The following is a 21,002-nucleotide window of genomic DNA, read 5'->3' as shown; positions in this document are numbered from 1 at the left end:
AACCAAAAAAACATGTTGTTTGTGCAGTAGAGTAATTGTGTCCTGAGATAGCTCTCATGTGGGACATTTGTGATTTGGGGCTATTATGAACTGGGGGTGATCTGGAGTGATTGTGATCACACTTTCTGCAAAGCTGTTCCTAACTCCTGGCAATTGGTTACTTTCTCTGTGGCTCCACTGAGTGTTTAGTTTGCTTACCTCATATTGTGACAGCCTCTGTGTCTCTCCCTCTCACCAGATTGTGACACCCAAGGCAGGAATCTTGCTTAGTTTATCATTGTTCCTGGGCTCTAGAACTAGGCCTGAAGTAGCTGCTCAGTAAGTATATGTTGAATGAATGAATATGATTTCAGGTGACAGTGACCCACTGTGACCTGAGATAATCTGACCTCTCTTAATTGCAGTCTAGGTTGCCTGTGAACATAGGGTTGGGACCTTTGATAATTGCACTGAAGTGCACCAGCTAGTCCTTTTGGCACTAACCTGCGATAAGGACTAGCAGGGTGGGGCTGGGGGAGTGAATGGAGGTGACTTAATTTGTCTTGCATGACTAATCTAAAGGGACCTGCACTGATTGTGATCTGAGATGACCGTAAACAAATTAGTGCTGTTGACTTCCAGGACTGCTGTGAGGCTACTGTGATCAGAGATTTGCTTGAGATGACCAAGGGCCAGTATCTGGGGCCTGGGCAGTTGACCCGAGATGTGTTTTCAAGGTGCAGAGATTGTTGATCTCAGCTGATCGTTGAACTGCAACATAAGCTGAGGTAACTGAGATCTATGGGCCTGGGCTCAGACTGGGAATGGTGCTGTGTGTAAGTCCTAAGCTTAGATTTGCGATTTTGTTTTATTTAATAAAATATCCTTCCACGGCCTACAAATAACATAGCTCTGCTCGGTCCCACGCAAATAAGGATTAGGGACGAGGAGTAAGCCGGGTCAATGCTCAGAAAACTAGCTGAAACACAACTCATCTTTCAGGCGGACCCATAAGACGACTCTCCACTCGGAGAACCCACCCTCTCCCTTCCCGCTACCGGCCTTTACTGCGCCTGCGCGGAGGCGGGGCTGTGCTTTGCCCTTTGTTGTGGGCCCCAGTTTCCCAGGACACCGTGCGGCGCCAGGGTGGGGCTATGCAGATTAGACACTTGGGGGCGGGGCGGTTGCAGCGGCGGTGTCGGCGGCGGCCGGGGAGGGTCAGTTGGAGGCAGGCGCTTGCTGAGGCAGGAGGAGGGCTCTCGGCCTGCGGCCTGACAGGGACTTAACCCGCAGCGATCGGCCCCGCGCGCGCGACCCCACACCCACCCACTCATCCACCTACCCACTCCCTGCGCCGCCTCCTCCCACCCTGAGCAGAGCCGCCGAGGATGATAAACACCCAGGACAGGTAACGGCCCGGCCCAGGCTCCCCGCCCCCGTCTTCCCCCTCATCTGCTCGAGGGCCTCCTCCCCCACCACACAATCGGTTCCCGCCCCACAACAGGGCCCCGTCAGTCCCCAACCGGGTCTCTTCCCCACTTCAGCCACCCCAATCCGAGCCCACAACTGGACCTCTTTCCGTCCTTTAACCCCCTCCCTCCAGCCTGGCTCATTTCGCTCCTTCGGGCCTCCTCCTCCCTTAAAGACCCCACAAATTGAGATCCTACCTTCTAATTAGGTCTCCTTCTCCGTTCAGCCCCGCCTAAAGGTGTTCCATTCCCCAAACTGGGCTTCCTCTCTCATCTAGATTTCCCCAGGTTGTTTACCGTTTTCCCCAAATCTTTTCTCCCCCTTTAAGTCATTAACCCTCCTATTTAAATCCCTTCCCTGATACAAACTGTCCGCCCTCCCCCCAACCAGACTTCTCTCTTCCCTGTCGTCGTACGCCCTCCCGCAAGTCAGGTTCCATCCTTCAACTTCTCAGCTGGACCCATTACCCCCACTCCTCACCCTCCCCCACCCATGACAGAACCTAATAGTTTTTACAACGGAAGACCAGTCTTCTCCTTGGTTCCTCACTCTAGCTTCATGTTTTTTCTCCCTTCCTCCCTCCACACCTCTCTCTCAACTCTATTCCTTTTATTTCTCAAACACTTTGGACTTGATTTCTAACCTTCATCCTATTTCCCTAATGGGAAAACCGACAAACACTCTTATAAGCTCTTGCCCTTTAGATACCATCCCTTAACTCACCTTTACTCTTACCCTTCCCATCTTAACTAAATCCATCTTTAGATCATTGGTTCCAAAGAACTCAGCCCACCCTGCTTCCAATCAAGGCCTTTAAGGACTGCCCCCTTACTGTCTACCTCCAGAGCTGCAAATCAGGTCCCAGGCTTGGGAAACTCAGCCTTAGAAAGTTTCCTCCTTCAACACCGGGGGGCCTTTGCCTCCATTAATTGGAGAGAAAAGCTGCACATCTTTTTGAAATTGATCACACCAGTGTGTTTCAAAACTCTAAACCATAGCCTTTCCTGTGCCCAAAGTAGATGGAACTCATTGATGAATGTTCTCTCCCTTTCCTCTTTATTTTTTCTCACTCATCTGTCCCTCAAACATATCCTGTTTTTGCCCCAATCTCTTCTCTGAAATTGTTCCATAATTTCCTGATTCCCCACATTTTAAAATTCCAGTTATCCTTAATAAATTAGATTGGCTTCCATTTACAATTTAGGCCCAATTCCTTTCCCATACTTGTTGCTCTCCCCTCCAAAACAAGTTTGAACCTTATTAGTTCCCCCACACTGGACTCTTTGTCCCCAGATTTGGCCTGGTGGCCTCTACCCCTCACTTGGGCCTCATTGTTTTACAAGCAGATCAGTTTCCTACAAACCCTTCAAATTGTGCCACAGTCTATCCAATACTAGACTTCAACTCTTATAAACATGGCCTTCTTTTTCCTTTTCTTCACATAGGGCTCCAACTGCCACTTAGGGTTCCTGTCACACTTGGGCTCCCTTCTCAAAATGATTTCTAACTTTCCAATTCCCACCCCTTCAGCAGCACCGTCTTTAAATATTCCAACTAGGTTTCCAGCTTTATCTTGTATTTCAGTGTTTCTCAACCCTGGTTGCATATCTGAAAAATCACCTGAGCCCTACCTTCAAAGATTCTAGTCTAATTGGCCTGGAATGGGGCCTCTGCATTATTATTTATTTTTAAAGCTCCCCAGGTAATTCTTTCTGATGTGCAGCTAGGGTCGAGAAACATTGCCATCCAAGAAGCCATTAGCCCTTATAATCATATTCCGTTAGTTGGTGACATCCCCTTTTCTACTGAAAAGTGCTTTATCTCCTTCAGGGATTTCTTAGTCTTTCCTTCTCAGGTACTCTCCAGATATAACCAAGATACCTGCAACAACCTTTTAAATTTTCCTATCTAAATCACTCAGTTCTCAGCCATTAGCCTTCTTCCCTCAATTCTCAGACTCTCTAGTTTCCCCACCCTCATTTCTTCCCTACATGCACAGTCCCCATTCTGCTGTTGTATTTTCCTTTCCCGAGTCTCTCCATATGCATCTCTCTTTGCATTCCTTTCTCTCTTTTATCCCATCTTCTCTAACCAAGCCCCTTTGTACCTGAGGAGATGGAGGTGGTTATATATTTGGATGGTGCTGGATGTAAAAGATGTTACTTGTGGTAAAGAAGGCTACGTGTGCTGAGGATAGGTGGCAGGTATGAAAGAGGGTAGGGTAGGTGCAGGAAAGCAAGGAACCTACAGGAAAACCCACTGAAGGTGTATGCGAGATGGATTTTCTTTTCTGTTCTTATTTTTGGGTGATTTCACAGTGGGGGTTGGAAAGTGGGGTTATCTCAGAGGGAACTCTCCAGAGTCCTTAGACCCTGGGTCTAGGTGCCAAGTCCTTTGCAGGTGGAGCTCTGTAGAAGTTGAGCACTGGGACCATCATATAAGGATCTTCACCTACTGTGATGTTGAGAGACCTGAGTTCTGCTTACCCAGTGTGCTTACATGTAAAAACGAGGGGGTTGGGTCAGCTTAATTTGGGTTAGTTTCCTAAATGACAAAACCGGCTTGCTTGTCTCCAAGGCCCTCGCTTAGTGTGTTGGTAATTTGAGGGGCTTGGCAGTATGAGAGGCAGGCTGAGGGAGGAGCCAGCTGGCCTGCCAGGGCCTGGGCAGGAGTGAGGCCTTGGATTGTGCTCCTCCACTTTGGCCTGGGGGTGGGGTGGTGTGTGCAGGGTGTCTGGTTTCTTTGATTTATGGCAGCCCTGTTTCCAAAGCAGGTTTCCCAGCCTTTTCTGGCTTGCCCCTTTCTGAAAGAAATTCTGGTAGAGCCCTAACTAGGGATTCCAATAAGAACCGGATGTTCTTCCCAGTTACTGTTCTTGGTGTTTTATATCTACAGAGAGGGTTGCTGGCTGGGAGTTTAGCTCCCATCGAGTGGGGGTTGGGATTTCTAGTGTCCCTGGCTGCAGTGATGGAAGCTTAATTTTCTGGAAGAAATACATGCAGGGGAACTAGCAGTGTGTTTTGAAAACAAGGCTCTTCCTTTCCAGTCTCATTCTGATTGGTACATCCAAAATGTCATAGTTCTTTATGGTGGGGGAGGGAAGAAGACACAAGTACAAGCTACCTCTATTATGATTTTTTTTAACATGAGGTTTAAATCCAAGGAAATGAAAAAACAAAACAACAACAAGAACAAACCCAAAGAAAAGATTGTTGCATGGCCTTTCTCTCCCTGGATTTGCAGAGGCAGGGAGACAGTCTCTCTCTAGGGCTTGCTTTGTACCTTGTGACAACACAGTCTGTGGAGCAGAACTAGTCCTGGCTTGATATCCACATTATAATCAGTCTTTGTGCTGATGGACCTTCTGGAAAAGCAAGTGGTTCTATAGGTGTTTTTTGGGGGGTGGGCAGGGCATAAGAGCACATTAGAGCTACTGTGAGCATCTTCACTAAATGATTTTCTGGACAGTGGCATTTCTATTTCTACACCAAAGAATTTGATTTTGGTTATTCACTAATTATTGGCACATTGTCTTGTTGAGTGAGGGGTGGTAGGGAAAGCCAGTTTTCCCAGGATATGCCTTCAAGGTCATCCCAGAGTTAATCTTAACAGTTAGGAATTTCCCCAAATTGGAGGTATACTTCAGAAAGCAGTGTGGAATAATAATAACCTTTCTCCATTCTGCCAGGAATTCCAAATTTAGCTTTAGAGCTGCTCAGAAATTTAAAAAAGGGGGCTGAAGGAGTGGGGTAGAGGGATGTTACAATTGTGCATTTCTAGAAAAAAAAAGAGTAGTTCATCCCTTTTTGAAACAGTATGTAGTATTGATTCACGTTGGTGCCATGATTCAGAAGGCTAATAATTGAAAGCTATAGATCAGAAATGATTGAGTAGGTGAGCAAGAATTTTGTTACTTTAAGTGAACAAAACAGGTCATTTCCTGTTAGCAGCAGAATACAAAGCTTGGTATAAAATAAGTCTTAAGAAACTTCCTAGACCTTTGGTATTATATAAATAATGAAGTAATTCTGTCCTACAAAGGGAGGCTGGAACTGGGTGATGAGCTTACTACACAAGCAAGATTTAGGTATTTACAATGTAAAATTAAGGTCTTATTTTAAAGCATAAGTACCAAGTTATTCAACCATCTCTGGTGTAGCATATGTGGCTGTGCCTGCCTTTGGTGGAATATGTACTGATATCAGCTGTGTAATAAAGAGAATCTTACGGAAAAGATAAGCAGAGTTTGTTGACACACATGTTCTGGCTGTCACCATAAGTGTTTCATGTGGCGAATCAACCAAAACTCAGTTTTGTTTTTAATTTGTGATTCAGAATGGTGATATCATTTTCTTAGTAATTGTGCCTAGCAAGTTGACTCTCTGGAATGCAGAACAGCCCTAGTGAAATGATTTATGCCTGGCATCTGCCCAGGGCTGCTTTCTCACATGGAAGGGAAATGGAAATCAGCTTCCACAGTTGCACTAGACTGAAGGTGGCCATACCTCCCACCTTTTTTCCTATTTCTTTTCAGTTAAATTTAATGGCAACCCTGATTGTTCCCCCTTTCCATAGGTATTAGTCATCAGAGACATTCTTAGTCTCAGAGTAAAAGCAGACTGTGTGTGGGAAGTGAGGGCACCCTAGAGAGGATTCTATGAGACAGGGCCTGAGACAAGAATGGGACAGAACAAGCTGAAAGAGGGAACAGAAGTAGAATACTGGGAATGTGGTTTTTGTGTCTTTTCACTGGTACCAAAAGGTCATTAATTACCAGAGCTATTTGACCCTCCTCTGACAGCTACTGGAAACCACAGAGAAAGGGTACAGACTTGAATGAGCTACGGAAGGCACTGATTCAAGTGAAATTTGATCAAAAGACTATCAAGGAGAATTTGAATTCAAGTATTTGTTGGATGTAGCTAAATGGAAATTAGTCTCAATATTACTTTTATATTAAATCTCTACTCTGTGTAGTAGACTGTATCATGCTTTGAGCAAACCAAATATAAATTAACTTCAAAGTCAACCGAAGTATCTCTTCCTTTAAAAGGAGAGCGTTTACTTTATCAAGATATTTAAGGCTAATTCCTTTAAATAGTGAGCACCCTAGAGATTTTAAAATAGGATTTGAATTCTAAAAATTTGATTTACCATCAACATTTCCTAGGAATACTTCTGCTACATACACTGTCTGTGGATGAAGTTAAAACTTGCTAAGGATATTTCAGACAGCAATTTCATAGAACATTTTAAATTAGGAGGTCAGGATGTGGTATCTCTGTAATAGTCACATATATCCTAAGGAGTATTTCTAAGGGCATGTCTGATAACAGTTGAGAAAATAAAAGGCACTAACAGATTGGCTCTACTCTCCCATCTCTCTTCTGAATTGACTTGGATACAGGATACCTGACACCTTTATCTCCAGCATGGTATATTTTTCTTCTCCAAAAGTTGAACCAGCCCAGCTGGGTGTTTGGGTTCAGTCTAATACATTTGCATCTCCATCTGCTTGATCTTTTCAGCCATGGACTGAGCTTAAATCCTTTTAGTGATGGGACATTAAACCATGCTTACCTCCAACCCTCCTCCCCCCACCCCCCAGTGTCATGAGCAGGATATGAGGAAGGATTGGAAAAAGCTGGGCATTAGAGCTAGTTAAAAACAGGACTAAACTGAATATATAACCAGAGTTGGTGTGGATCTTGTGACAGGAAGACCTGTGTTTAGAAACCGCTTTCTCTTAAGTTTCTCCAGGAGTCACTGTTTCTATTGAGGTTGGTGGCATTCTTGCCACAATACCATTATCGTTTTGAACACTAAGCCAATAGGAGAAGAGAGCGCCATTGCTGGACAATTTCATCCCTCTTTCTTTCTTTAACTGTTACATAAGTACTCATTTCTCTCCCCATCTCACTTGAGAAATGAAAATCAAATTTTTGAAAGCGAAGCAATTTGCCATTCACATAAAGTAACTAAAAACACCATCCATTGATGGATGGTGAAGATAATTATTGATTGTGATCTGCTGTCTACTAATCTTATCCCAGACCTCAGCTGTTTCTCTTACTTGAACTGGAATTGGATCCCAAGGAGCCTGAAATACCCACCTCTCCCTCCACTGACATACACATTTGGTTTCTTGTGCAGACTTTGTGAGGGAGGAGGAAAAATCTCCGGGATCTTTGTGTGTGTGTTAGAGAGGCGAACTAAATGATTTGTTATTATGGCAGAGACTTCTTGCATTATTTGAAGGGGAGAGAGATCAGGAAACTAAAAACCCTAGCTTGTACATTACTGCCAGACCACAGGACAGGTCCCAGGGATTATTTCTAGGAAGACAAAGGGAATTCCAGATCTAAAAAAAAAACAACACCAATAATTCACCTTTTTTGGGGGAGGGGGGTAGCTGCATCGGCAGGGAAATGAATAATTCACCTTATTTTGACCTTTTCAGTGGGTGGCCTCTTTGCTTCTGCCATTTGCAATAAAAATTAGTTAAGAATCAACTAATGGGTTGGGAATGCAGGGCAGGGGTGGGATGGTGCTATCCCATCTAAAGACTATTAGAGGAATAATTCCTAAGGATTTATGAGTCTGAAGTAAAATGAGTTGGCACCGTAACTGTAGAATTGCAAGTGTCCTTGGTAATTTGATTGTCTTGTGAATCCAAGCAACTATCCTGCTATACCAAGGTACATCTAATCTGTCTACACCAAAGGGGGTAGACAAGAATAAGCAAGCAGGCTTTCTCTAGTGGCCCAGCCTCCCTGGTGTCCTGTAGGAACCTTAAAACAGGCAAGAGTGGTCAGTAGGGAATAGAAAGGGAATCTTATGTAGGGTCTGTGTGTGCTTTTGCTTGGGAAAAGCCCCCCATCTTATTTTTTCCTTCCTGGGCACTCTATCATTGTGTTCTTGGACATATTGGAAGAGGGAATCATAATAGTTAGTTGTCCCCAGAAGAAAATACCTCTGTCTTTGAAAACAATTAGTAGCATAGCCCTCTGTCATGTTCCTCTCTTAACAGCTGAGGTGAGGTGAAAACTGGGGAAGAGTGAGGATGCTCTTAAGTTTTCCAGAGGAGGCAAGGGGAGGGGCATGTGTTTATCACCTCTAAATGTTGCCCCTGTTTAAGGTCCTTGAACACTTCCCTGAGAATTCCATTTCCCAAAGAAATTTCAGGTATACAGTTGAAACCCTTTAGAGAACAGGTCCTAGGAGCTGAGCTAGGGTCATGAGGGATTTGGGGTTTTTGTTTCAGTTGGAGTGCCAATACTGGTCTCCTAGTACTGAATGTCTAAGTGGATTGTCCCTTTGGTTATTCTGCCATGGCCATGTTAGATGTGAGTTGAGTTCTGTCACTCTCAGCATAAGTGAAGAGCCCAAATCTGGCATTCCATACCATATAAAGCAAAGGACAATGTAAAGAATGGTGCCTCACCACTTTATACCTGGCTCTCTAGAAAAAAAGCTCTGACTTATTGTCATTGTTGATTTTTGTGGTGTAAGTACTCCCCCACTGGCTAAGTCAGGGCACCAACATGATATCATTAAACATAAAGTTGGGAAGAGATGTGCACAGTCGAGTGAGCTGGCTTCAGCATATCCCTGTGGACCCTCCCATATATCTTATCCAGTGCATCCCAGCAGCTGTGTTGGGACCATGGGACAGGCCTATTGCTGAATCATGGTGCACAAGCACAGACAATTTACCTCTTCCTTCTTTACTTGCCCTTTGACTAGGGAGAGCTACATGTCAGCATAAGGAGCCACTAAATTGGGATCAAAGGCAGCAATGGAGCAGATTTGGAGTCCTGTTGGGTCCACCTAGTAGTCATGGTGCCCAGTCTAAGAACACAAACCTGGAAGTGATAGGAAACCCCTTTCAGCCTTTCACTCTCTATAACCCATCTGATAACTGGTTTCTTTACTCAGGTCATGCATGTATACCTCTTCCCAGCAATCCCCTACCCATACCCTACACATCTGAGCTGTCTTTTCTGATCACATCAATAATTACTTAAAGTACATCCAGGTCAGAGTCTAGCAAAGAAAGGTAAGGAGGTCCAGCATTTAGTGGCATGCCAGTGATATATAATACTTGATATACTATAGTGCAACTCTGCTCTGGGAACCAAATCCCTAGGTTTCATTCACTTTTTGACCCTAGAGGGATTAGAGTAAGTGAGTTCTTATCTGGTTTCTTCACTTAGATGGGATATGGGCCATCATTGGGAAGATGGCCTTTGGAGTTCCTCAGGGAGATGGTACCCAGCCTTAAGACGTCCTCCAGCCTGGTGATTGTGTAGACTTTGTGATTCTGCGTATAGGTTGTTGAACCACAACTGGGATAAGGAAAGGGGCTGGTGGGGAGGGGTGGTTATGCTTAGTAAGCAGGCCAAGATCTGGTTCCTCCCAAAGTCTGCCCCTCACTGAAGATTTGTTTGATGATTTTGACAAGTGCTCCTCTGATCATACATGTCCAGTTGGACTCCTTTGGCCTTTCCACTGTAGAATGGTAGATTCCTGCCCTTAAGTGGTCAAGAGTAGTTCTGGAAGCTGAAGTGGAAGGAATTAGGGCAGTAGTGTAACCTTAGAAAAATACTTGCTTAGGTTAGGTACACCCAAGAAAAGGTTTGGGGTGGGATGCAGAGTTAAATCTTCATCTTAGTGTTTACTGTCTTATCTCCTTTGTATTTGCAGTAGTATTTTGCCTTTGAGTAACTGTCCCCAGCTCCAGTGCTGCAGGCACATTGTTCCAGGGCCTCTGTGGTGCTCCTGATGCCCCTCACCCACTGTCGAAGATCCCCGGTGGGCGAGGGGGCGGCAGGGATCCTTCTCTCTCAGCTCTAATATATAAGGTAAGGAGGGCTCTGGAGTGGAAGGCTTGGGTTTCACCACGCTAGGGCTTTCAATGCACTAGTGAGCTGCCGCTCAAGGGCAGTAATCACTTTTCTTTAGTTCTTTAGTCTTTTGATTCTTAGGCTGGGCCAGTGGGGGTCTGGGTTTGGGAAGGACTCTTTCAACTGAGGCTAGGTGGCTTTTGGGGAATATCAGGGAGGATATCAGCACTAAGTGAACACTCTGCTATCCTCTCAGCTTGCTGGTTAGAACTTCAGAAGTATAGTTTCAGGGTCCTAAGTGGGAGTGGTGCAGGAGCTCTTTCTGGTACTTGCCCACAGTGTCTCTTAAAAAATACCAAGGGCCAAGGGAACAGATTCCCACTGTCCTCAACTCTTGGGCATTCTTACTTCTGTCCTGTATCAGTCTGATGCTGAAGTGTGGGGGTGGGAAAGAGGAGAGGGGGCAATCACCTATCTCCCTGGTAGTAAAGGGCATGGCCCAGTAACTTTGGAAAACCTTGGGAACCTATTGCAACATCTTTCCTTTTTACCCCAAGAGTGGTCTGGTTTCCTACATGTAAGTTTGAAATTATTTCAAAATAAAAATCTAAAAAAAATCCCCGAGTGATCTGGCCTGGACAGGCATGCATTTGCTGCCTTTTAATCTGCTGTGATTGAGCCCTAGAAGTTGGTTTAGCTTATCTCCTAAGATGCATTGAGAGGTAGCAGGGCAGCCAAGCTCTGGTATCTTGAGACTGTGCCCAGCTGAGATAACATGGACCTTGATGTTCTCCTGGAATCAGGATTTAGTTAATCTGGGTCACAGCGAAACCCTCAAACATCATTTATTTTTGATGACTATCTTTCAGAAAGAGCAAGGAAACAGCATGGTGGTGGCAAAAAAAGCATGGGCTTGAATCTCAACACACTGCCATTTACTAGCTTTGGATCCATGTTCTGGGCCTTAGTACTTCAAATTTAAAATGGAGATATTTATGCCTGCTTCAGGTGCCTGTTGTGGCAATTGAGGTAATGTATGGAAAAGCACCTCGCACAGTTCTTGGCACCTGGTGAAAATTTCCCATCCTGTCACACTGGCTTTTAGTTGACATCAACTGGTTTAAATGCCTGATGAGTGATGGCTCCATTTAGCATCTTCTTTGTCCCATGCTACCCTGAGATAGGGCCATGAGGATTCCCAGCACTACCTAAGTTAAGGAATGTATGATGTGGCCAGAAGCATTAAGTGATCTAGTTTTCTGCCCTGATTTCCTTTACAGGACGAGAAGCTCACTGTGACCCAGGACCTCCCTGTGAACGATGGAAAACCTCACATCGTCCACTTCCAGTATGAGGTCACCGAGGTGAAGGTCTCTTCCTGGGATGCAGTTCTGTCCAGCCAGAGCCTGTTTGTAGAAATCCCAGATGGATTATTAGCTGATGGGAGCAAAGAAGGGTAAGGAGCAAGTACTGAGGAAGGGTAATAGCAAATGGGGAGGGAGGTCCTGTTCTAGAGAAGGATATATGCTTATTGGGGATAAGAGACAGGAGTTGGGGAATCTGTGCCATTTCCCAAGCTCTAGGCTTCTCAAGCGGACCATTTTGTAATGTATTATTTTTAGCCAGCAAAAGTCATCCTTTAGGTTATAATTAAAAAAGTAGATCATTATCCCATTAACCAAATCCCTGCCAGTTAATTGCCCCATGGTTCACTCTTCTCAGCAGACATGACATCCCCTGTGAACCATCATACAATGGTGAAGTTCAGAAGGCCAGGAAATTGAGAGATTTAGAGTGGGATTTCATTGGATTGGGAAAGACTCAGGCCAAGCAGCAGGTGTATAAGAACAGTCCTGAGGGGAGGAACATATCTTGAGTAGACCCAGCCTCTTTAGGAAATTCTTGTAGACAGTGTTAGGGCCCAGAGTCCCTCTGAGTGGCAGGTTATTTCAAACCTTGGCATTCTTGGAGTATCCCTAAAGAAATGAGTTCTCTTCCTCGGCCCCAAACTGTATCTTGTGAACTGCATATGTTATGTTGATTAGTGTTAATTTCAGATGTAGAACCCCAGTTTCAGGAAGAGATAATTCAGTAATATTTTTCTTAGGGATTGTGGCTTATTATCTGAACTTGGGGCTTTTGAAATAGGAACCTTTTCCCTGTAGCTTCTGTCTATATAATATTGGCTGTAAGCCTCAAAAAAGCCTTTTTTTGGGGGTGGTGGTGGGCCTGAGTAGTTTCCTTTGCATTTTGCAGATTATTAGCACTGTTAGAGTTTGCTGAAGAGAAGATGAAAGTGAACTATGTCTTCATCTGCTTCAGGAAGGGCCGGGAAGACAGAGGTGAGGGATCAAAACAACCTAAGACCTACTACCCAAACAATGGGGGCTGGAGAGGAGAAAAGGGGGCCTCTGTACAGTAAGATGGGACTCTGGGTTTGTCTTATAAACTCCAGGATGTCACAGAAGTGTGGTGGGGTGGAGGTGGGGGTCGGGGTGCCTGCCCTAAGGGTTAGAAAAGCCTATTGTATATTTGTTCCATCTTTGTGTTGAGTTTTCCCTTGATTTTGAACCTATGCCTGTGTTCCTCATCAGAATCCTTTTTACACCATATCTTTTGCAGCTCCACTCCTGAAGACCTTCAGCTTCTTGGGCTTTGAGATTGTGCATCCAGGCCATCCCTGTGTCCCCTCTCGGCCAGATGTGATGTTCATGGTTTACCCCCTGGACCAGAACTTGTCCGATGAGGACTAATGGTCACGAAGGATGCTTTGCCCAAGAGCCACAGTGGGGGAAGAGGGGAAGGTCAGGCAGCCCTGGGTCGGAAGAGGGGGCTCCTTGATGTCTAGGGAAAGACACTAGGGGCTCAGGGTGAGGGTTGCCTATTGTGTTTTCGGAGTTGACTCGTTGAAATTGTTTTCCATAAAGAACATTATAAACATATTATTCACATGTAATCACCAATAGTAAATGAAGATGTTTATGAACTGGCATTAGAAGCTTTTTAAACTGCGCTGTGTGATGTGCTCTATCTAGCCTAGGGGAGAACACTGCCTAGAGGGAGGGGCTGTCTGGGTCCAGGGGCAAGGCCTGAAGGGCTGGTGGACAGCACTGTCAGGCTCAGGTTCCCCTGCTATTGGGATTTCTTGTTTTTTTAAGTCTTTGGTATTATTTTTCTTTCCTTGCTTCCTATCACCCCAGGAGCTCCTGGGTATAGGCTTTGCAGCCGCTGGGCAGTGTCCTTGAGTTTTTGACACTCTACCTGGGCTTCTCTGTGCATTTGTGTCTGGCCTGGAGTAAGCAGGTCTGACCCCTCCTCCTTTACAGCTTAGTATTATTCTGGTATTTTGTTAAGCTGGTTTAATCTGTTTAATGTTATCTAAGCATTTTAAATAGGGGCATTCAAATTCACTCCCATCACCAGAGCTTTGGGGGGCACCTGGGCCTTAAAAAAATATAGCCAAATTCCAATTCTCAAACCACTGCCAGAAGTTCTTGCTCCTGGTAGCAGGCCCAGACCCCAACATCTCCTTCCTAGAGTCAGAGCAGAGAGTAGGAGGAATAGCAACTCAGGGCCTGGGGTCTGTGGGAGAATCTATTCTTAGGGTCTGGATACCTCTGGCTGAGCATAGTGAACTTCCTCCCTTTCCTAACAGGTTCTCAGTAATGCCTGAGATCCTCCCTGTTCCACAGGGTCTAGGGGTGGGACTGGGTGTACAGAAGTGGCCTGCCCTTTTCTGTTTTCACTTAACAGATTGTTTTAAGTGGGGAGGAAGGGGGGAAGAGATCTAGAGTCGGTGAGGGGGGTAGGGGGTGTCAGGGAGGCAAGTGTGTTGTGTTACTGTGTCAATAAACTGATTTAAAGTTGTGGTTGATTTGTTCTTTATTCCTTTCCCAGGACCACCTTGCTACCACTATTGTCTTTTGAATCCAGAGTCTAACCTAGTAGGGCTGTTGTACATGCTCCTCAGGACAAAAACAGCAGTGCAGCAGAGTAAACTGGCCAAGGTCTCCGGAGTCACGTTATACTGAAATACAGGGTTGCTAAAGAGTCTGGGACATACCTACACAGCCCCCTGGAGAGATGGGTGTGCACATGCCAGCTTAATTCAGAATAGAGGCTGTACCCAGGATCCAAGTTGTTCTTAGTTTTTCCTGTTATATGAAGGCTGTGTCCTAAAACTGGATTTTGGCTTTTGCATGGCACTGCCCATTCCTGGAGTTCTCTGAAAGAAGTATACACCCTCCCTAGATAGTTTTTTCCTTTTGAGCCCAGTGCCCTAAGGTGTGGTATTTCTCCCATTCTCCTTGCCCCACCAGCCTGATGAAGACACACTCAGTGGCACTGTTGCGACTAGGATTCCATCTTCACCTATGTTTTCTTTTTAACTTTTCAAGGGCTAACTAGCATTTTTTTCCTCCTTTTTTTTTTCCAATTGAAATGCTGAATAGGTTCTTCCACATCCTATAGCTTTGCAGCTGTCTACTGTTAAAGCTGTGGCTGTCCTTAGTTTCTCTAAGGGTTTTGGACCTATTTTCATATTCTTGGAGCTTACTTGTGTTTCTACCTTAAGTCATCAACCTTGGACTCTACCTGACAGTCGTTCAAAGAAGTGAGTATAACTCTCCCTGCCCCAGGTATTATTAGATAGCAGGTCTGGGCCTAGAGACATTCACAGTTGAAATCAGAAGGGCTTAAGATGTCTACTACTGAGCAGAGGTCCCTTAGAAGCAGACTAAAACCAGTGACTAAAAATAGGTAACTACAGTGCGATCTTAGCAGAGATCCATGTAAGTACCAATGGCCAAAATTATGTAGGTAGTTTAGGATCCATTATGTTAAACTCAAGCCCAAGGAATCTGTAAGACCGATAAAGAAACATGACAAAACGGTCCTTTACTTTTTTCCCCAAAGCAGAGTATACGGGAAACACACCTGAAATTCTGCTGCCATCTGTTGGCGGTTCCTCTTCAATATAGCCAGAGTTGGAATAGCTGAATTGAAAACCAAGGCACTCAGGCAAGATTTCTCTTTTAAAAGGAAAACTTTGCTATTGAAGACCATTGCCAGGAAAGAAATTAGGGCACTTAAAAGCTACACACTGATTTAAAAAAACCACTTACAAGTTTTTGGTGCTATGGCGTATAAGGGGGTAAGATATGATGTGAAAGGCAAACTAAGTCTAAGTTTAAGAACAGGGACATTAAAAACTTTATTCAATAAATATAACAAATAATTTAAAAATATACTTCAATTCCAAAGCCAATTAAGAAAAGGGAGAGAAAGGGCCAAAGGAGGAGAACAGGAAAGAGGAAGAGAAAGTTAAAAAGGCAAAACAATAGTTTGATTGGGTTGGCTACCCACCCTTTGAAATTCTGATTAAATGCTCTTGTCCCATAAACCTTTAGCCCTTGTTCTGATGGGGTAGCCAGAAATCCACCAGCCAGGAATGCTTCTCTGGACTTGGGATCAGAGCTCTCTGGAGGCTGGAATCTGTGGGGAGGGCTGGGGATAGTTTCCCACTCATGCCAAAAACCATCCGTTCTGATTCATAGGTTTCAATAATGCAAATTCATAGAGAGTCTCAGCTGCATAGTTTTACAGGTGAGTGTTCAAAGCCAGGGCCACCAGGAGGCAATTCCAGAGTGCCCAGGGATCCAAAGCCACTTTAGTGAATGGGAACTTCAGGGTGAAGAGAGGAGAGGCCAGGGCACAGGATAAACATCCCGGGCTAAGCTAGTGTCCAGGCCAGAAAACAATGCTGAATAGAAAAGGCTGTAGGGAAGATAGTCTGGACACTGGATTTGACAGCTTGCCATCAGTCAGGGAAGGTGAAGCCGAGGAGGCATATGGAACAGGGTCAGGAAGATTAGGAAAGTCGAAGGAGAATGGAAAATTTGGGAAGAAGGGGGAGGCAGCTCAGCAGCAAACTCCAGGAGAAATAACCAGCAGCCCTCACAGATTTGTGATTGTCTCTTAAAAAGATTTATTTTTCTCTTCTTGCCTAAATGTACAAAGGCAAAAAGAGTACAGTTTGTATATATATATATATATATATATATATATATATATATACATATATATTTATATATATATATAAAAGAAACAAGGAACTTGGTAATGTACACTTTACAGAAGGGAAGAATCAGGAAGACTGAAATTAAATCCAACAGAGCAACGCCAATGGAACAAAAAATATCAACAGCAACACTGCCCCTCCAGCCCGGGCCTCCAGCTCGCCCCAATCTGCTCCCAATGAGGGGCTAGAGCACCAAGGCAAGCGGGTGGGCTGGGGCAGGAGGGGCTGGGGACAGGGTCTGGGAAGGGTTCAATCTCGGGAGGGGACCATGGCAGGGGATCATCGGAAAGCTTCCTGGGATGCCCAAGTAATTAATCAAATAACAAAGGCCCAGAATTATGGGGCCAACTAGCTGCCCATTTGAATCTTGGAAGTGGAGGGGGGCTTCAGAGTAGACATTGGAATAGTGATAGGATATATGGGGTAATAAGGGACATTAGTTGCCTCAAAGTTCATATATGATAATTTTTTAGCCCTTCTGCAGTTAACTCCCAACTCTCTAAGCCAAGTCTTCCCATCTCCACCTTAGAGCCTGAAGAGAAGAGATTCAAGAATCACCCTTTGTTTCATGGGGTGTCCTCTTACCCTCCTGCGGTCCTCTGACTTTGGGATTTGCAGAGAAGGTAGGGCAAGAGAAGGAAACTTTTTAAGTGTCCAAGGCAGGGAAAGGGTGATAAAGGGAGCTGGCACACCTTAAATGAGGAAGAAATAGATGTGAATCCTAAAGTGCAGCTTTCCTCCAATCCTTAGCTACCTTATCTGGGGATGAGGCTCCCATTCCCTTTCCTTCTCTAGGGGTAGCCCCAACCCATGAGCTATAACTACGAAGGTCTGAGCAAGGGTGGCTCAGAGCCTTTGGTCTGATAGTTGAGACCCTCAGCAGCAAAGTTTTCAGCTCTTGCCCCTGCCTGGGGTGAGATGGGGATCTTTGTTCAGTGCCTCATCCCTCTGAATAGGTCATGGGTGCCACATGTACTCCTCACCTCTGTCTGTCCTTGCCAAGAAGGCTGGAGGGAAATAGCACTTGTCAAGGGTCTCCACTTCCTCTATAGCTGCTGCTGTTTTGTATTATTTCAGGGAGGGAAGATTGGTTCTGGCAAGGATCAGAGACCAGGAAAAGGGAGTGCCATTCTGCCATTTTTGCTTTCATCTGCTTTTCTGAGCACCTCCTACTCTTCAAGGGAGAACTAGATATAAGAATCAAAGAGCCAAATTTTTTTTAAGGGGGAGAAAAAAATGAAAGAAAAGCTGTTCCCTTCCATAGAACTCAAGGCTGCCCTGCTAATACAGAAGCTTCCTCCTCTTTGTGTTACAGAACGAAGTGGAAAGGGCAGGAACATGGGGCCATGCCTGCCCAATGGGAAAGAAAATTACTCCAAACAGTTTCTTTACAATATGTACACAGCACACTGTAGGCCAGTGCCACAGATACAAAACACATAACAATATTTAAAAACAACAGGAACAGAGATGGGCCCTTGGCCCCACCCTATGGGAACTTGGGAGGGAATAATCAGGTTGAAATTCAGTCATCCCTGTGGTGGTGGTGACTCAGGTTAGATGGGGTGAAGGTGTTCACACCAGTTACTTCCATGGATGAAACGGAAATCGCTGCTCAGAGCACTGCCCACTGGGACAGCAGGTGGCAGAGGGAATGATGAGTGAAATAGAGGCTGCTTGAGGGTAAGCCAAGAGGTCTAAACAGTGGGATTTTTTTTTTTTCTCTCAAAACTTAACTTGAACAAAAACAAGAACACGGTAACCTAGAGGAAAGGTCTGTAGTCAGAGGTGGCTCATTTGGGCAAATGACCCTATGTCCCCACACTGACCTCAGCCTATCTATACCCCTAGACATAGATACTAGTCCAGGCTCCTTGGAAACCAAACTCTACTGGGCATTGTGCTTACGGCCTTCCACTCTCCCTCCCCCCATTCTCCAAACTAAGTCAGAGCAAAGTACCTCCCTTTAAACTTCCACTTTTGGCACTCTGGTCCCAAATGCTGTTCTCTAGCCTAGGCTAGTGTCAGTCAGTCTTTCTCTCTCTTAATCCAGAGGCTCAAGTAAAGAAAAAAGTAAACAAAGGGATGATCCCCTCAAAGTAAGAGCAAGAGCTCCCCACACCTTTGGGAAGAAGTGACTCTAATAAAACTACCAAATCACTGTCACTTTCCAAGTCAAAAGAGCATAAAGCTTGGACAGGGAGACTGCATTTCTAAGGAATCTAGGGAAGTGTCTGCTGCCTCAAAGCACAGCCCTGCTGAGGATACTCTGTGGCTTTGGATGTATCATCCCAGGATCTAAGGAACAAATAACCTCCCATGGCTGGTGGCCCCTAAAACCAAACCATCTGTGTTATGTATAAACACAGCTTATATTGGCACAAACAGAGGTTACAGATTGCATTATATAAATGTAGTTGTAGACAGAGGAACTTGGGCTGTATATATTTGTGGACTTAAACTCAGATGGCTGAACGGACAGGACATCTCTAAGAACTGCTGGGTGTTCCCAGGACCTGCTTCCTGGGCCTTGCCCTCAGGTGACTTGGCAGACTTCAAAGCTCCCCATGTGAGAGGAATATTATTTTATCTGCCTGAGTCTTAAGAGCAGTGGAAAAGAAGAGGAGAGATCAGTTTGGGCCCTCCCCACCCCACCCCACCCCTGCCGGGAAAGGCACCAAAGGGTCAGGAGGGAGAAGAGAAAAGGGCAAGGAATTGAGGGATAGGAAGCAGCAGAGCTTAGTGGGGATGCAGGTTCTACTTCACAGACTCCATTCATGCTCCGGCTCCAGCTTACTCCCATATTCCGGGGGAGTCCTGTGCTGGGCTTGGGACCCCTGCCTTCTGCCTGACAGGAGGTCAAGGCCCTTGAGGGGCAAATGCTTTGGGTCTTTTTTTCCAGGCTAGGCTCTGAGCAATTATATGTGCTCATGTGAGAGGGAGAAGTCTTCATGTTTGAAGACCATGTTTTCACAATTATAGGAAAACAGTCTCCAATTTCTTTCCTGAGATTCTAATTCCTCCACGTGCTGCCAGTGCCAAAGGCCCAAAATGCTGGGGAGATACAGGAACTGCTGGGTGGTAATGACAGTGAGAAGGGGTATGGCTGCTGTGCTGTCTTCAGACCTTACCCAGTGCTTAGGGGTCCCTCCCTGGGGGATTGGTACTGTTCTGGCAACTGACAGAGGCTTAGGCAACAGAGCAGTGACTTCTCTGTGCTGAGGCCATTTTCCCCTAGTAGCTCCCTGTGCCTTCATCTCTAGAGAGGCCACAACAGTCACAACTGTGGCCAAGAGAATAAATATTTTTGCTATGTACCAGCTCTCCATCTCCTGAGGAAGAGGGAGGGGTGGGGAGTCCGGAGATCTGGTGGAGGAGAGACAGCCAAGGGTCTGCCTTCAGTCATGATGGAAACGGCAAACAAGATGATCAACACCATTTAACTGATGTCTAAATGGCATCTCCAGCACCTCCTTGGGTGAGCCAATCCGGGCCGGTGAAGCTGACTTTATCCGGGCACTTGTGTTCTGCAAGGGAAACATGGACAGATAACCAGGCACTCAGCTTGCTGGCAAAACAACCACAGGTGGCGTGCCAAGAAAATAAACTGTGGGGGAGACCAGCATGGTCCCTAGGAGACATCTGTGCTCCACAGGTCCTCTCAGATGCACATGGCTTCATGGGACATTCTGGTATTAGGCTTGGCTGAGTTCTACCATTCATTCTACTGAGCCATCCCGCCACCTGAGTGCCACAGGGGTTCTGTAATCCAGGTATGGCATAACCCTGCTCTATATGTTGTCCCAAATTAACAACAGTTACTTACCATTCTCACCTTCGGGGGGGTGGGTAGAGTGAGGGAGCTGAGCCTTGCTGGCTGGCAACAATGGCTGTAGAAGAAAGCCCTAAGTGGGGAGAAGAACATATTAATGTAGTGCTCCCAGGGCTCTCCTACTGAGTACTTTCCCTTTACTAGGGTATTAGGAAGGTGTGTATTGGAATTTCCTCTTTAATTTCTATCTCTCTTGAGTTTTGGAAACTGAGAGAAAAAAAAAATCCGATATTTGGCCAGATACAGTGGCTAGGGATAGATAGTAAGGCTCTATTTTTCAGTTGCATGGTTTTTTTTTTGGCCATGAGAATACTGTTCCTTATTCTTCTCAATATCAAAGCCAAAATTCTGAAGGACTTCGAGAGTCTCCAAGCTCCAAAGGAGGAAATATACTTTAATGACTATTGGTAGGAGGCTAGGACTCAGAACAGGCTTTAAGTTCCAAAAAAACAGACCCTTGTCTGGGGCCCCTTGCTGTGGACAATGATACTAGGGTAGAGACAAAAAGAGGTGGGGAAAAGAGGCTTACCTGCTGCATAGGGTAAGTTGTACTGTGCTGGGAGCAACGAGTACCCCAAGTGGTGATGATGGTGATGTGTGGACATTAGGCGCTGGGACGGGGAGGTGCGGGGCCGGTCTACACTCCTTTCACCCCCACCTGCTCCCCCGATGCTGGTACAGCTGCCACTACCACCAACCACCCCACAGCTTCCCCGATCTCTCTCTTGAGGAGTTTTATCACTTATCTGTAAATGAAAGCAGACAGAAAAGCACCACAGTGAGACACACACAGACG

General features: G+C 45.4%; 2 protein-coding genes across 3 annotated transcripts in view; one reads left to right on the top strand and one right to left on the bottom strand.

The window, feature by feature from the left end:
• The first annotated feature begins 1,162 nt into the window (after positions 1 to 1,162).
• Positions 1,163 to 13,238, top strand: OAZ2 (ornithine decarboxylase antizyme 2). The gene is given in 6 exon segments (XM_077128207.1): positions 1,163 to 1,387; positions 10,156 to 10,231; positions 10,233 to 10,313; positions 11,576 to 11,751; positions 12,552 to 12,637; positions 12,918 to 13,238. Coding segments are annotated over 6 exon segments (570 nt in total). The 5' UTR covers positions 1,163 to 1,367; the 3' UTR covers positions 13,049 to 13,238.
• A 172-nt stretch (positions 13,239 to 13,410) lies between these two features.
• Positions 13,411 to 21,002, bottom strand: part of ZNF609 (zinc finger protein 609) — a 403,867-nt gene continuing 396,275 nt past the window's right edge. The window contains exons 8-11 of one of the 2 annotated variants that reach the window (XR_013162437.1): positions 20,736 to 20,952; positions 20,201 to 20,279; positions 19,693 to 19,901; positions 13,411 to 15,289 (exon numbers count right to left, since the gene is read on the bottom strand). Coding sequence is in view for 1 of the 2 variants with exons in the window: in XM_077128206.1 (XP_076984321.1) it covers positions 20,206 to 20,279; positions 20,736 to 20,952 (291 nt within the window). In the remaining variant the exon portion in view is untranslated. Of the gene's footprint in view, positions 15,290 to 15,319; positions 19,902 to 20,200; positions 20,280 to 20,735; positions 20,953 to 21,002 lie in introns of those variants that run through there. The other variant, XM_077128206.1, reaches the window with a different exon arrangement.

This window comes from Tamandua tetradactyla, chromosome 14 (genome assembly GCF_023851605.1).
Source record: "Tamandua tetradactyla isolate mTamTet1 chromosome 14, mTamTet1.pri, whole genome shotgun sequence".
NCBI lineage: Eukaryota > Metazoa > Chordata > Mammalia > Pilosa > Myrmecophagidae > Tamandua > Tamandua tetradactyla.
Note: the sequence above shows the minus strand (reverse complement) of the source record. Positions and strands in the feature narration are given on the sequence as shown.